The sequence below is a fragment of the Lepus europaeus genome, chromosome 13, assembly GCF_033115175.1.
Source record: "Lepus europaeus isolate LE1 chromosome 13, mLepTim1.pri, whole genome shotgun sequence".
Classification (NCBI taxonomy): Eukaryota; Metazoa; Chordata; class Mammalia; order Lagomorpha; family Leporidae; genus Lepus; species Lepus europaeus.
The window spans coordinates 64,680,639-64,693,393 of record NC_084839.1 but is presented as its reverse complement, the minus strand read 5'-3'; the positions used below and the strand labels follow the sequence as shown (position 1 = coordinate 64,693,393).

Here is a 12,755-nt window from a genome sequence, read left to right as displayed (position 1 = left end):
GTGACTGAGGCCCAAGTACTCAGACCATTATCAGCTACATTCCCAGGCACATTAGTAGGAAGCTGGATCGGAAGTAGAGCAACCGGGACTCCAAGCGGCACTCTGATACGGGATGCCAGCATTACAGGCAGTGGCTTAACCTACTGCACCACAACGCTGGCCTCAGGATTTATTTTTTTATACTGACTGTTAGAACTTACCCTCTAGGACTCCAATCGACTGATGTGGGTCGGGATCTGAGTGTCAGCATTGTTTCGAAAAGCACTTGAGGTGATTGTCCTATGCAGCCAAGGCTGCAAACCACCGCCTTAGAATACCATTGCTAAGAAAACAAGCAGGTGTAAAATGGCATCATACGGGGTGGGTCTTGCCTGTGACCCCAAGCTGAGGCCAGTTCTCTATTCTGGAAGCGCTCAGCAACAGAGGCTTGATAAGTTTCACACCTGGTTGTGGTTGAGGGGAGAAAACCCTTGGACAGAAGTCAAGAACCACAAGAATCACTAAACTGTGGCTTGGAGCAGCCTTCAAAAATCACCTCCATCAGTCCTCCTCATCGCTGTGTGAGCACTGGCCCTTCAGCTTATGACCCTGGGCCTCAGTTTTCCTGTTGACCAAGTAGGCAGGTTGATTAGATACACACGAGGGTGTCATCCAGGTCTGTTCCTCTGTGATTCTATGCGTGTCTTCCAGCAGCAGGGGAAAGAGCAGCCACGGGTCCATACCCAGGTGGGTAGCGGCTCTGGAGCTGCACTGGAGCCTTCTAGCTCCAGCCCTCTCTGGTCAGCCTGGGCTCCTCAATCGGCAGCCCAAGGCTCCAGCCGTGGGGCCTGCATCCTCCCAGCCTTCCGGGGCAGGGTGAAAGATTGCGTGTGATTCTTGTAAAGGCGGCCCAGTGGGGCCGGCGCTGTGGCATAGCTGGTAAAACCCCCGCCTGCAGTGCTGGCATCCCATATGGGTGCCAGTTCGAGTCCTGACTGCTCTACTTCCAATTCAGCTCTCTGCTGTGGCCTGGGATAGCAGTGGAAGATGGCCCAAGTGCTTGGGCCCCTGCACCCACATGGGAGACCTGGAAGAAGGTTCTGGCTCCTGGCTTCGGATCAGCTCAGCTCTGGTCATTGTAGTCATTTGGGGAGTGAACCAATGGATAGAAAACCTCTCTCTGTCTTTGGCTCTACCTCTCTCTGTAACTCTGTCTTTCAAATAAATACAATAAATCTTTAAAAAAAAAAAAAATAGGCGGCCTGGTTTAATTGCAGCCGCAGCCCCGATGTTCCCTCTGCTCCCCAGCCAGCATGCGGCCTGACTGCTGCTGGTATCTGCACAGGAAGCGGTGGAATGCGGGAGTTTACACCACGCCAGTGTACGGCATCTTCTGGGCCAGGCCATGGAGCCCAGCCAGTGGATGCCGGCCACTGTGCCGCCCCTTCTCAGCAGGCCTGGCCAGCCCTGGGTTCCTGTTTTGGGCTTTTCTGAGATGAGGGCCTCTGAATGGAGCTTGACCAAGTCGGCCAGAAGCGCAGCTACAGATGTTTACTGCCTGCTTCCTGTGCAGCATCTCCGTCCTAGGAATGCCAGACTCAGTTCTCTCCTGGCTTCAGACTCTGACCACAATCCCACAGTCATCCCAGCTGATCCCTAGGACAAACTGTTCTCCCCAGGGCACAGCCTTACTGGAAAGCCACAAACCTGCCTCAGACTTGAGAGAGAAGTGTCCTGGAGAAGCCACGCTCCAGGCTGGGAGGCCAAAGAGTGCGAGGGGCTCTCCAGTGCACAGCTCCGATCTTTGCAAGTTTTCAGCAGGTGCGTGGGCGGAAGCGGGGAAGGTGAAGGTGACGGGCGTGGCTGGACAGAAGGAAGACTCAGCAGAGCCTTGTCCTTGAAGAGCATCTGAAAGCAAAGACCGGAGCTGGAATGGGCCTGTCTCCCAGCACTGCCTTCTAGAATGTGGCCCCAGGTCCAGGTGAGTTCCAGATGCATGCCCCATCATGCATCTCGTGGATGCCCTTTTGGGACATTGAGGACGGTGGCATCGGAACCCACAGGCCCCTCCCTTGTCTGCCTGTGGACTCAGGAGGACCTGGGGATCTGGAAGAACGCTGTTTCTTTGCCCTCCTTATCTGGAGGGTGGCACAGGAACAAAGGGTGGCAACTTAAGCAAGCCGGCTTCTCGACAGTGAAAAGGAACTGACAGTCCCAGACTCCTCAGTGCTTCAGAAGCTGCAACGGCAGTTCTGCTGTTTTGTGATATTGGCAGGAAGCGTAGACCTGCACTGACACTGCCACGCAGCCCAAGCTCTGGCTTACAGACCCGGCGAGCTCCTCTAGCACGGGCCTCAAAAGAAACTGGCCGGCACCATGGTTCAACAGGCTAATCCTCCGCCTTGCGGCGCCAGCACACCGGGTTCTAGTCCCGGTCGGGGCGCCGGATTCTATCCCGGTTGCCCCTCTTCCAGGCCAGCTCTCTGCTGTGGCCAGGGAGTGCAGTGGAGGATGGCCCAAGTGCTTGGGCCCTGCACCCCCTGGGAGACCAGGAGAAGCACCTGGCTCCTGGCTTCAGATCAGTGCGGTGCGCCGGCCGCAGCGGCCATTGGAGAGTGAACCAACGGCAAAAAGGAAGACCTTTCTCTCTGTCTCTCTCTCTATCCACTCTGCCTGTCACCAAAAAAAAAAAAAAAAAAAAAAAAAAAAAAAAAAAAAAGAGAGAAAGAGAGAAAGAGAGAAAGAAAGAAAGAAAGAAAGAAAGAAAGAAACTGACTACATGGTCTCCTCTTCATACCTTCGACCAAATGATCTTCAGAGACTTTCACTTCCACTCTCAAATCAACTAGCACCCTCCGGGTCAGTGCGAGGGATCTGCACACACTCACCAACACAAGCCAGGTATCCAATAAGGGTTTCCTGTTTGTGGATCTAATTAAAGTACATTTAAACTCCAGGAAGACACATATTTGACCGCTTTTCTTGGTGATGACCCAAATTTCCCCCTCAATCTTCTGTAAGCAGGGCTGTCAGAGGATGCTTTGTGCTGTCCCCCACCCCATCAATCCTCAAGGGACTGCGTGGTGGAGCAGGGCCTGCGCACCAGGAATAAGCAATTCTGATCCTTCTGTCTGTGAGTACTAAGTCTTGACCACAGGCAGGGGGCACTAACCAGACTGAAGAAAACGATTAAAGTAAAAGGCGTGAACAGGTGGCACACATATGCTGGGGAAGGCTATGCCCTCACTACAAACTGCAGGCTGCAAACCACAAATTAAGCCATGGCTTAATTCTAGGGTTCATGTAAACTCATGGGAACAGTGGGGTGAAAAGTACTAAACACGTACAGGTAATACCTGCTGGAAATCATGCCAGGGGTCTAGAGAGCTGGAAGCACATTCAAGAGCATCTATTGGCCTTGGATTTTATCTCACTGGTTTCTGTCCTGAGTGTATTACATTATGCATGGCGTAGTAGTGCAGTAGTACATGTATACACAGTTCTCCAGTTGTCCCACAGTATCCACACTGGGTTGGATACTAACATCCTGGGATATTAAAGTCCCTTAGATAAAATGGTGCTGTATCTGCACATAGCCGATACCCATCTTCCCATATATTTCAAATCATCCCTAAATTACTTACAGTACTTGACACAAGGTAAATGCTAGGTAAATAGTTGCCATACTATATTGTTTAAGGCATAATGATAAGAAAAATTAGAACATGTACAGTACAGACACATTATTTTTTTCCTTAATATCTCTGAGCCGTGGTTGGTTGAATCCATGGATGTGGAACTCATGGATGTTGATGTCCGGCTGTAATTTATAGATAGATATGTCTACAGTGGGAAGATGCTCTGACAACTCCTGCTGCTGGCACACACAGGCAGAAGAGCTTGGAGACAATCTAACTAGAAGGATGGAAAAAAAAACATAAAAGGCTCAACTAAGCAGAATAAAGGGTCCAAGATATTACCAAGGGTGTCTGCCAGGCTGACCTGATGTAGAAAGGGAATAGTCAGCTGTCCACTGGGAAGTCCCTCCCCCAGGGATTGCCTAGTGCCCCATATTCTCTTAAAGGATAAATTCACTTGCACTTTGGTGAGACAGAAAAGAATGTCATCATCCCGACTCTTGCCATCTAAGCCCACAACCAGTCTCTGGCGTCTCATTACACTTAGCAGCCTTTGTTCTCAGGCCCTCCACACAAAAGCATGGCCCTGAAAGGCTAGGAGGGGTGCAGCCCAGCCCATGCCCAGCTCACCAACCCACGTGCCTCAGAGAGGGGCCGTCTGCTGAAGGAAGAGCCGTCTTTTATGAATTCTCACAAACGCTCTGTAAGCAATAGCAATGCCCTTGCTTTTTGCTCTTTATTTGAATGCAATTTTCCCATTTGGTTTTGCTTTTATAAATACAGTTTATTGCTTGTTTTGTCTTAGTTTAATAATAAGTCTGAGAACCCTTGAGCAATGTGCATCATGGTAAGGGTGGCAGAATGAGGTTCTGATTTCAGCAGGTGCAGCTTCCCCCAAACACAGCCCTCCAGGAGTCAGCACATGGACGATGAATATCGTTTCCTGCCCATGTGGCCAAGACGCCCTGAGGCCATCCACACGGAAAACGCAAAATGAAATGTTTGAGTCCTGCCTCTGGCTTACCAGCCTGTCTCACATATCTCTGTTGGACATGGTCATTCAGCAAAGGAAAGTTCCAGGCCACACATCCTGAGGCCGCTGTGAATAACACAGTCGCTTTGAGTGCTGCAACAGCTGGCCACAGATGTGCACACACGTTGCAGCTCACTCTCCTCCTGCAAGCTCCACTGATTTATGTGCTGGGAAATGCAGTGCCTTCTCCCCAAATGTCCTCTCCCTCTTCGGGAGTAACCGCCTCTCTCAAGATGTCCCCGTGGCACTTCCGGGATGCTCAGGCATCCGGTTTGGGCTCCTTCATGGATTTGACAAATTCCTTGACTTCCTCTTCCAAGACTTTGTTCCTCCGCTCCACGTCCTCCCGGGAGCGCTCCACGTTGCGGAGCCTGATTTCCAAGGCTGAGAATTTCTTCTTTTCCTGCTCCAGCTCTTCGTTGAGCCTCACCACCTTGGCCCAGACATCGTAATTTTCCTTCTCCAGACTATGAGGAAAGAAAGTGAACAGGGCATTAGTTCTAGATTCTTCCTTCACCCTGGCCCCAACCTCCGCTCATTTTCCTCCCTACAGAACCATATGCAACTCCTATCTCTTATTCATGCCCCTCCTCCTACATAAGGACTTCCCAGTGAATCTGAATTCCATAACAGGTGTGAGCCCCTCCTTCCTCACGTGACACTCCTATTATTGTTATTGATGTTCATGTTGTTTTGTGTGTTTTATGTCATCTTTGTAAGAAGGGACCCCTAATATATGCATATTGTTATTAGTCCTGCTCGACAGAAGCTGTGGAAGCCCCATCCATATTCTCAATCTCCTCATCCAGGTTCAAGGGTGAGCACGGGCCATCACTCTCTCTATCAAAGTCCTCCTGGGATCAGGATTTGAAGAAGCAAAGGCAATCACCCATTGGGAAGCAATGGTCCCAGGTGCCCCACCCTCACTTCGGAATCCTACTACAAGTGGAATATATGTAAGATGCTGCGTTCCTTGGATTTTCATTGCTGCTGACCAAAATCCTTATGTGGTCCCAGGTAACCCCCTGCCAGGTTGAATTCACCCTTAGGAGTGAGTATGCAGAGATCATTTTTAAGCCAAAGAAGGGAATTTCGGATGAGTGGGGGAGATTGTGTGATTGGAAATTTGCTTTGCGTTTCATTCATTGGTGAGCAGCCTCCCAACAGTCCTGGCTCCCCAGACAGCCTGCCCGTGCTCACAGGGAGACTTGACTCCCACCTGTGCCCGTGCTCTGGGTGCTCGCCTCAAGGGCCTTGGCCTATTCTGTGCGTAATGGGCCCTCTTCAGAGCCTTGCCCACGCCTGCCTGCCCCTTCTGAAAGCTACCCTGGGCTTCCTCCTTCTGACTGGCTCATTACAGATCACATTTTCTTCTCCAAGTTCTCCATGCCCATCTGGCTCTAGTGGAAGTGACGGATTCCCTCTTGACCACTGAGCACCGGGCAGAAGTGGAATCCATATGGGCTCAGGGGACTGGCGGACCCAGGTTCACATCCCAGCCCACCTCCGTATGACGAGTTCTGAGACCTTCAGAAGAGTTTTATACCTCCCAGCGCCCATTTCTGCTGTTCAGCGGGGCTTCCCTATTTCACAGGATGGCTGTGGGGACTGCGTGAACAGATGACACTGAAGCACAAAGCTAAGAGTGGGCACTGCTCACTGTCAATCCCTCTCACTCTAAGGGGCTAAGAGTGGCCCCCGCTATGGCAGCTGGTTCCTCTCCTACTCTCTCAATGCCACAGGGTAAGAACACACTGTGATTCTTCTCTGGGATGGCTATAGTCACTGCCAAGACATCACACAAGTCTCCTCATCCTACCAATGACTGCTGGCAGGTTCTCAGGCACAGAAGCTATGTTTCACTTCTAGATGGGCAGCTCTGGACCAAGAAGTATCCATAAATGTGAGAACCCCGCTCATTGACATTTCACTTTTTTTTTTTTTTTTTTGGACAGTCAGAGTTAGACAGTGAGAGAGAGAGACAGAGAGAAAGGTCTTCTTTCCATTGGTTAACCCCCAAATGATTGCTATGGCCGGCGCTGTGCCGATCCGAAGCCAGGAGCCAGGTGCTTCCTCCTGGTCTCACATGCAGGTGCAGGGCCCAAGCACTTGGGCCATCCTCCACTGCACTCCCGGGCCACAGCAGAGAGCTGGACTGGAAGAGGAGTGACCAGGACAGAACTGGGGTCCCGACCAGGACTAGAACCCGGAGTCCCGGCGCCGCAGGTGGAGGATTAGCCTAGTGAGCCGCAGCGCCAGCCCACATTTCACTCTTATGACTTGTGTTCACATGGGCAAAGCTGGATTGAGGTTTTCCCTCAGGAAAAGCATGGTGCTGGAGAACTAGTCATGTGAAAGAAATTTCACGAACACACTTGCCTAAGTGCGTCCAAGCACCTTAGGAACTGGCTTGAAATTGTGGAGGTGACTTCCTGACAGATCTGCTACTTTGGTTTGCCTGGTACAGCCTGCGCTCAGTGGGGAGTCAGTGACCCATGAATCAAAGCAAGTGCCAACCATCCAGAAGCTTCCACCTTACTCAAGCTTCCTGGAGGTCACCAAAACCCTACTGTGCTCTGGCTTCCTGTTTCTCCCCCCTCACCTTGTAGCATTGCCCTCCCTCTCCTCCAGCTCTCTCCTGCTATCCTCCTGTGGCCTCCACCCCTCTGCTTCTCTCCACCAGCCAGGCTCTTTCCACACCTGTGGACCTGACTTGGTTGCAGAATCAATGAACAGCTTTGAAATGAAACAATTAAAATGCTCCTTTTAATCCATCAAAACATGTTGATCCTTAAAGAGCCACTATTTATTTGGAAACTAGTGGTTGAGTTACGTTAGAGATTGACATTTTTGGAAATCAAATCCTAAGTTTAGAGCTTATACTAATTTAGTCATCTCTTCACTTCCCTTATCCTTTCTCCCTTGGGCCTGCTGCACGTCAACTGGCTTCCCTAAACTGAGTTTTTCAGTGTGAATTCTTTGGGAGATGAGAACAACTCCCCTGCTCAAGACGGAAGCCGAGCGCTACCTAGCACTCCTCCGCGTGTGACTCACTTTTTAATCTGCTCCTCGTACATTTGCTTCTGGGATTCGATCTTCTCTCGCAGCTCCTGGACCACCCTCTGCAGGGACTGAAATTCCTCTTCTTCAGAGTTCTTTTTTCCAGGCCCTGTTTCAGAGTGTGGGCCGGCAAGAGGATCTCTCTTGGAGTCCCAGGCAGGGGGAGAGAGGGCGCCCACCTCCTGGCGAGAGGACCTTGGTGGGGCCGGGACGTTGTCATAGGTGGAAGTCCGCTGGGAGTCGGGAAGGTGCCGTATGTCTTGAGACATGGTTCTCCTGTGCCCCTCCCCTGCCTTGGCTTCTGCGGAAGGCACCCAGAATTCATTCTTAAAGATCTCCACTTTGCCACCGTTGGCGCCTTGGAAAGCTGATGTCAAGAAACATTTTCGGTTAGGGAGCGTCTGAGTCCTTTTACGTGATTGCAGCTTCCAGTCTCCTGGCTTGTCCCTGGGTGCTCTGCTGCTGTCCTCTGGAAGTCCATCACTAGGCTGCTTTCCGAAGGGGCTGCTGGCCTCAGAGTCGCTTGTCTGGAAAACAATGGCCATGGTCATCACAAGAGTTTTCCCCACCCTGTCTTGTGCTTCCCAGATAAGGGCTTGGAAGAAGTGTTTCTTGGTTGCACACCTACGACACGCTTAAACAGAAGCATATTTCTTAATTTATCACATCCGTTGATTACCTGCCCGGTACTTTTTTTTCCCTGAAGGACATTGAACTGACAGCAACCCTCGCTCTACAGATGAAGTGAGTCCATTGTTTGTTGGTGGTAAAAGAATTCTACACTAGGATACTTTTATAACCCCAGAATGGGAAGTCTTTCAAACTGTGACTCAAAATCCAGAAGCCATAAAAATTCAATGAATTCAACTGACATAGATTTCCTTGACCTTTTGAATTAAAGGGAACAAAAATAAAACAAGCAAGCCACCACATGCTAATTCAAAAATAAATGACAAAATGGCAAACGTATTTACAATGCATAACACAGGCAACTCTAACCTAGAAAGCTTATAAAAATCAGTTCCAAAAACCTCACAGCCAATATAAATATGGATAAAGGACAAGATTAGACAGGACACAGAGGGGGAAATGTGACTGATTTTTACACACAAGGAAAACCTCTCTCCTAATGGCAAACTCAAATTTAAATTCAAATTTACTGGAATACCAATTCTCTCCTATCACACGGGCAAATCCTCTAAATTTGACAACTCACTGTTGGCAAAACTATAAGGAAACAGGTTCTCTCAGGCACTGCTTGCAGATATGCAGTGGCATAAATTCTAATAAATTTTATAAAAACTACACATTTATATCCATTTGCCCTCTGAACTAGCAGTTACACTTCTGGGAGTTTATTGCAGAAAAACATCTGCATGGATATGTAAGGAGATACGGTCAAATTTCCTCATTGCAACCTTGTTTGTAGTACAAAGGACTGAAAACAACCTGTTCTTCTATAGCGGCTGGGTAAGTAGAACGTGAGACATGCACAGAATAGGATGCTATACACCTGCCAAAAGTGAGGTGATGGCCTATTGACACTGGGAAGTCTCAGGACTTGGTGAAGTTCTGCTGAGTACAAAATGCCAGCTATAAAGTGCGTGTGTATGGAGAGAAAAAGAAAGTGGCATTATAACACATTTTGTGTAGAAAGTGTGGTGAATAAGAGTTTGCTTCCATGTGCACTTACATTTGCATAAACAAAGACTGGAAGAAAAAACAAAAAACTAACAGGGGCAGGGAGGGTTGAGGTAAGTGGAGACAGGTGAAGGAACAGGACTTCTCAATGTATACCTTTTCCTATCTTGATTCTTTGAACCGGGTGTATATATCATGTATTAGAAGATTAAGCTATGAAGAAGAAAGAAAATGAGAAAAGAATGAACTGTAAATGTAAAATCAGTGGCCAGTGCTGTGCCATAGCAGGCAAAGCCACCGCCTGCAGTACTAGCATCCCATATGGCAGCCGGTTCAAGTCCCGGCTGCTCCACTTCCAATCCTGCTCTCTGCTGTGGCCTGGGAAAGCAGTGGAAAATAGTCCAAGCACTTGGGCCCCTGCACCCACGTGGGAGACCCCAAAGAAGCTCCTGGCTCCCAGCTGCGGATCCGTGGAGATGCAGCCATTGCGGCCAATTGGGGAGTGAACCAGCGGATGGATAGATCTCTCTCTCTCTTTCTGCCTCTCATCTCTCTGTGTAACTTTCTCCCTGCCTTTCAAATAAATAAAATAAATCTTTCAAAAAAATGTAAAATCGGAAAATCAAGACTTAAGATCCCCCTCTCATTCTTTCAGCCCATCGTCTGCCTCACAACCTCATCTGGAGTCGGAAGCACTGGGTCCTGAGGTGGGAATGAGAGCAGGGTCCCCTTCTATACCAGGCTGGGATGATGCCGTGGGCCTACTGGTCAGCTTCTTGGAGTCTCAGCTCCTCAAGCATAACATGTGGATGAGAAAGTCTGCCCTGCACAGTTAAGATAAGGACTCCAGAGATGACATATTTTTAAAAATTTATTGGCTTATTTTATTTGAGACATACACAGACAGAAAAGAGAGAGAGAGAGAGAGAGAGAGAGAGAGAGAGAGAGAGAACGAGCTCTTATCCACTGGTTCACTCCCCCAAATGATTATAATGGCTGGGACTAGGACAAGCCAAGGCTGGGAGCCAGGAACTCAATTTGAATCTCTTACATGGGCGGCAGGAATCCAATACCTTCTCCCTCTCAGATTACATGTCAGCGGGAAGCTGGAGTCGGGAGGCACTTAGGTGTAGTAGGACACAGGTACCCTAACCAGTGTCTTAACCACCAGGTTAAACACTCACTGCACTGCCAGAGGTGACCTATTTAAATCTTCCAGCATGGTGGCTATGGAGCCAACAACAGACAGTAAAATTCCGTTAAATCAGCACCATAAGGGCTGTTTTCAAGGATTTCTAGGATGATCTCTTCACAAAAAGTGTGAAAATTTCTATTTGGTTTTAGAGTATGAATACGTTGCATTGTTTCTAGAAAGGCCTCACCTAAGGAAGACCACAACCACTGTCTACCTTTTTTTTCATCTCTAAGATTACTGGTTACTATAGGTACTTTTCATTATCTGGTCAACCAGAAATCTTGCAATCATTTCTTGGCCACACATAAGTTGCTATATTAAGTTTGCATGTTCTTTATAAAAACATCTGTCCCTATAAATATATGAAAGTATTTGACCTTTGTAAATGATTGCCCTCAAATAGCCTACATTTCAGAGTCGGCAGGATTTTTGGACATTGAGAACGTGAGCCCCAACCCTTCAGTACAAAGGAGGGGGTGACATTGCTGAGAGAGTTTATCAGGGAATGAGAAATATTCCACAAACACATCACATACTCTGAGAAAGAAATCACGTTTCACAGCTTAGCAGGAAACCAGCTCTCACTCAACTTTCACCCAGGATTTCCAACAGTTCTCACTAGCATATTTGCAATGTGGTCTATGTTTTGTCCTCGACCATGAACTTCCTGACCTATGTTGGAAGGGGCTGCAGGGAGGACCGCCATCGTTCAGCCTTTGGGAGATCAGCACACACATCACTGACCGCCCCCTCCAGTAGAGAAGAGATTTTGAAGGAGGCCAGGTTTTCGGGCTGTCTTCATACTGGTCTGTTCCAGCTGTGCCACAAGCCCCCAAATGACCCAGAGCCGCTCTCACATGGAGCGAGCAGGACTAGCAGAAGAGTCCAGTGGGAGCAGGGAGGCTCTGCATCTTACCACGTTACTGAAGCTGTCCCTCCTGGACACTGGGGGGTCTTCACTGGCATCCCAGCCCACAGAGCTGCGAGGCACAGGAGGCTTCTTGGGGTCGTTTTTCTGGGCAGGAGGTGACAAGGGTACATCCTTAGACTTGGGGAACAAGACTTCGTGGTCTCTGATCATCATCGTCATCACTCTTTGGATCTGAGGAGTGCCTGCAAGAAAGCAGAGAGGCATTAGGAGGCATGAAATCCATAGCATGTCTCTATACACGGCTCTCAAAACAGAGGCTCTCAGAGACCTCACTTTGCTCCTCACAGGGTCTTTCTCAGTTGCTTTGTGGATTGAAGGGACGCAATAGAAGAGAGGCAGCAAAGAAGGGTGAAAGAGAGAGCTATTCAAGTATTTTCAGCCTATGATGCACTGGATCAGTCTCTGACCAGAACAAAATAGGCTATATAACAAGAATAAAATAAGGAGAGAAAAATCAAGACATCTTTTTCTCCTAAGGTGGTCCTCAATATGACATTTAGTTTATTTTGGGACACACAGAAAATATGTGCCAGGCATACTACTTCTCCAAACCCATGTCAGGCATCAGTAGTCTATGCCGGTACTTGTGCTCATTGAGAGAAGATACAACCTCAGAAGTCTGATAATACATTTTTATAAGCAGCCTTTTCATGAGCTGGTCTTCAAGTGAAACCATGTACTCTATCTGGCTAAAGGCATTTAAAAGTAATGAAAGATTAAGAAACACTGTTTTCAGGCTAGCCTACTGTACCATGTGAGCATTGGGCAAACCTTGACCTCCCTCTTCTGTTGTTATCTGCAAAATGGACATAATTCCTGCCCTGCCTTATTTCACAGGGCCATGGTGCAACTGAGTCAGGAGATCAGCTGAAAATGCTTAGGAAACTACAGAGCTGTGCACAAGCATCAGGGGTAGTATAGTATTGCTGCCGCTTCCTCTGTACGACCAGCCCTACCTCTCATGATCACCGCAGGGTCTTCCACTTTAGACCTGATGAGATTCACACCGATCACAGTGGCCAAGTTGTCCACGCTCATCTTGTTAACAGCACAGTTCAACTGGATTTCATGCAGGAACCTGCAGGCAGCCAAGAAATCCCATAGTAGAAAATGAAAAGCTGCCAGGAGGATGCGTTTCAAGGTCCCGAGAACTCAGGGGTGGATCCCAACTCTTTCCCGGGGTCTCAGGACTATCTTGTAAGAGTTAGCTTCTTCCTGAAAGACCCAAGGCCAAGGAAGGAAGAGAAACTAGGAGCAGCCTGCCCAGCTGCGGTGGAC

General features: G+C 48.7%; 1 protein-coding gene across 1 annotated transcript in view; it reads right to left on the bottom strand.

The window, feature by feature from the left end:
• Nucleotides 1–4,357: 4,357 nt before the first annotated feature.
• The window catches only part of ARHGAP25 (Rho GTPase activating protein 25), a 90,391-nt gene continuing 81,993 nt past the window's right edge, over nt 4,358–12,755 (bottom strand). Inside the window, exons 8-11 of the mRNA XM_062208697.1 lie at nt 12,434–12,555; nt 11,463–11,659; nt 7,705–8,237; nt 4,358–5,117 (exon numbers count right to left, since the gene is read on the bottom strand). Coding sequence (XP_062064681.1) covers nt 4,910–5,117; nt 7,705–8,237; nt 11,463–11,659; nt 12,434–12,555 — 1,060 coding nt within the window. The 3' untranslated portion in view covers nt 4,358–4,909. The remainder of the gene's footprint in view (nt 5,118–7,704; nt 8,238–11,462; nt 11,660–12,433; nt 12,556–12,755) is intronic.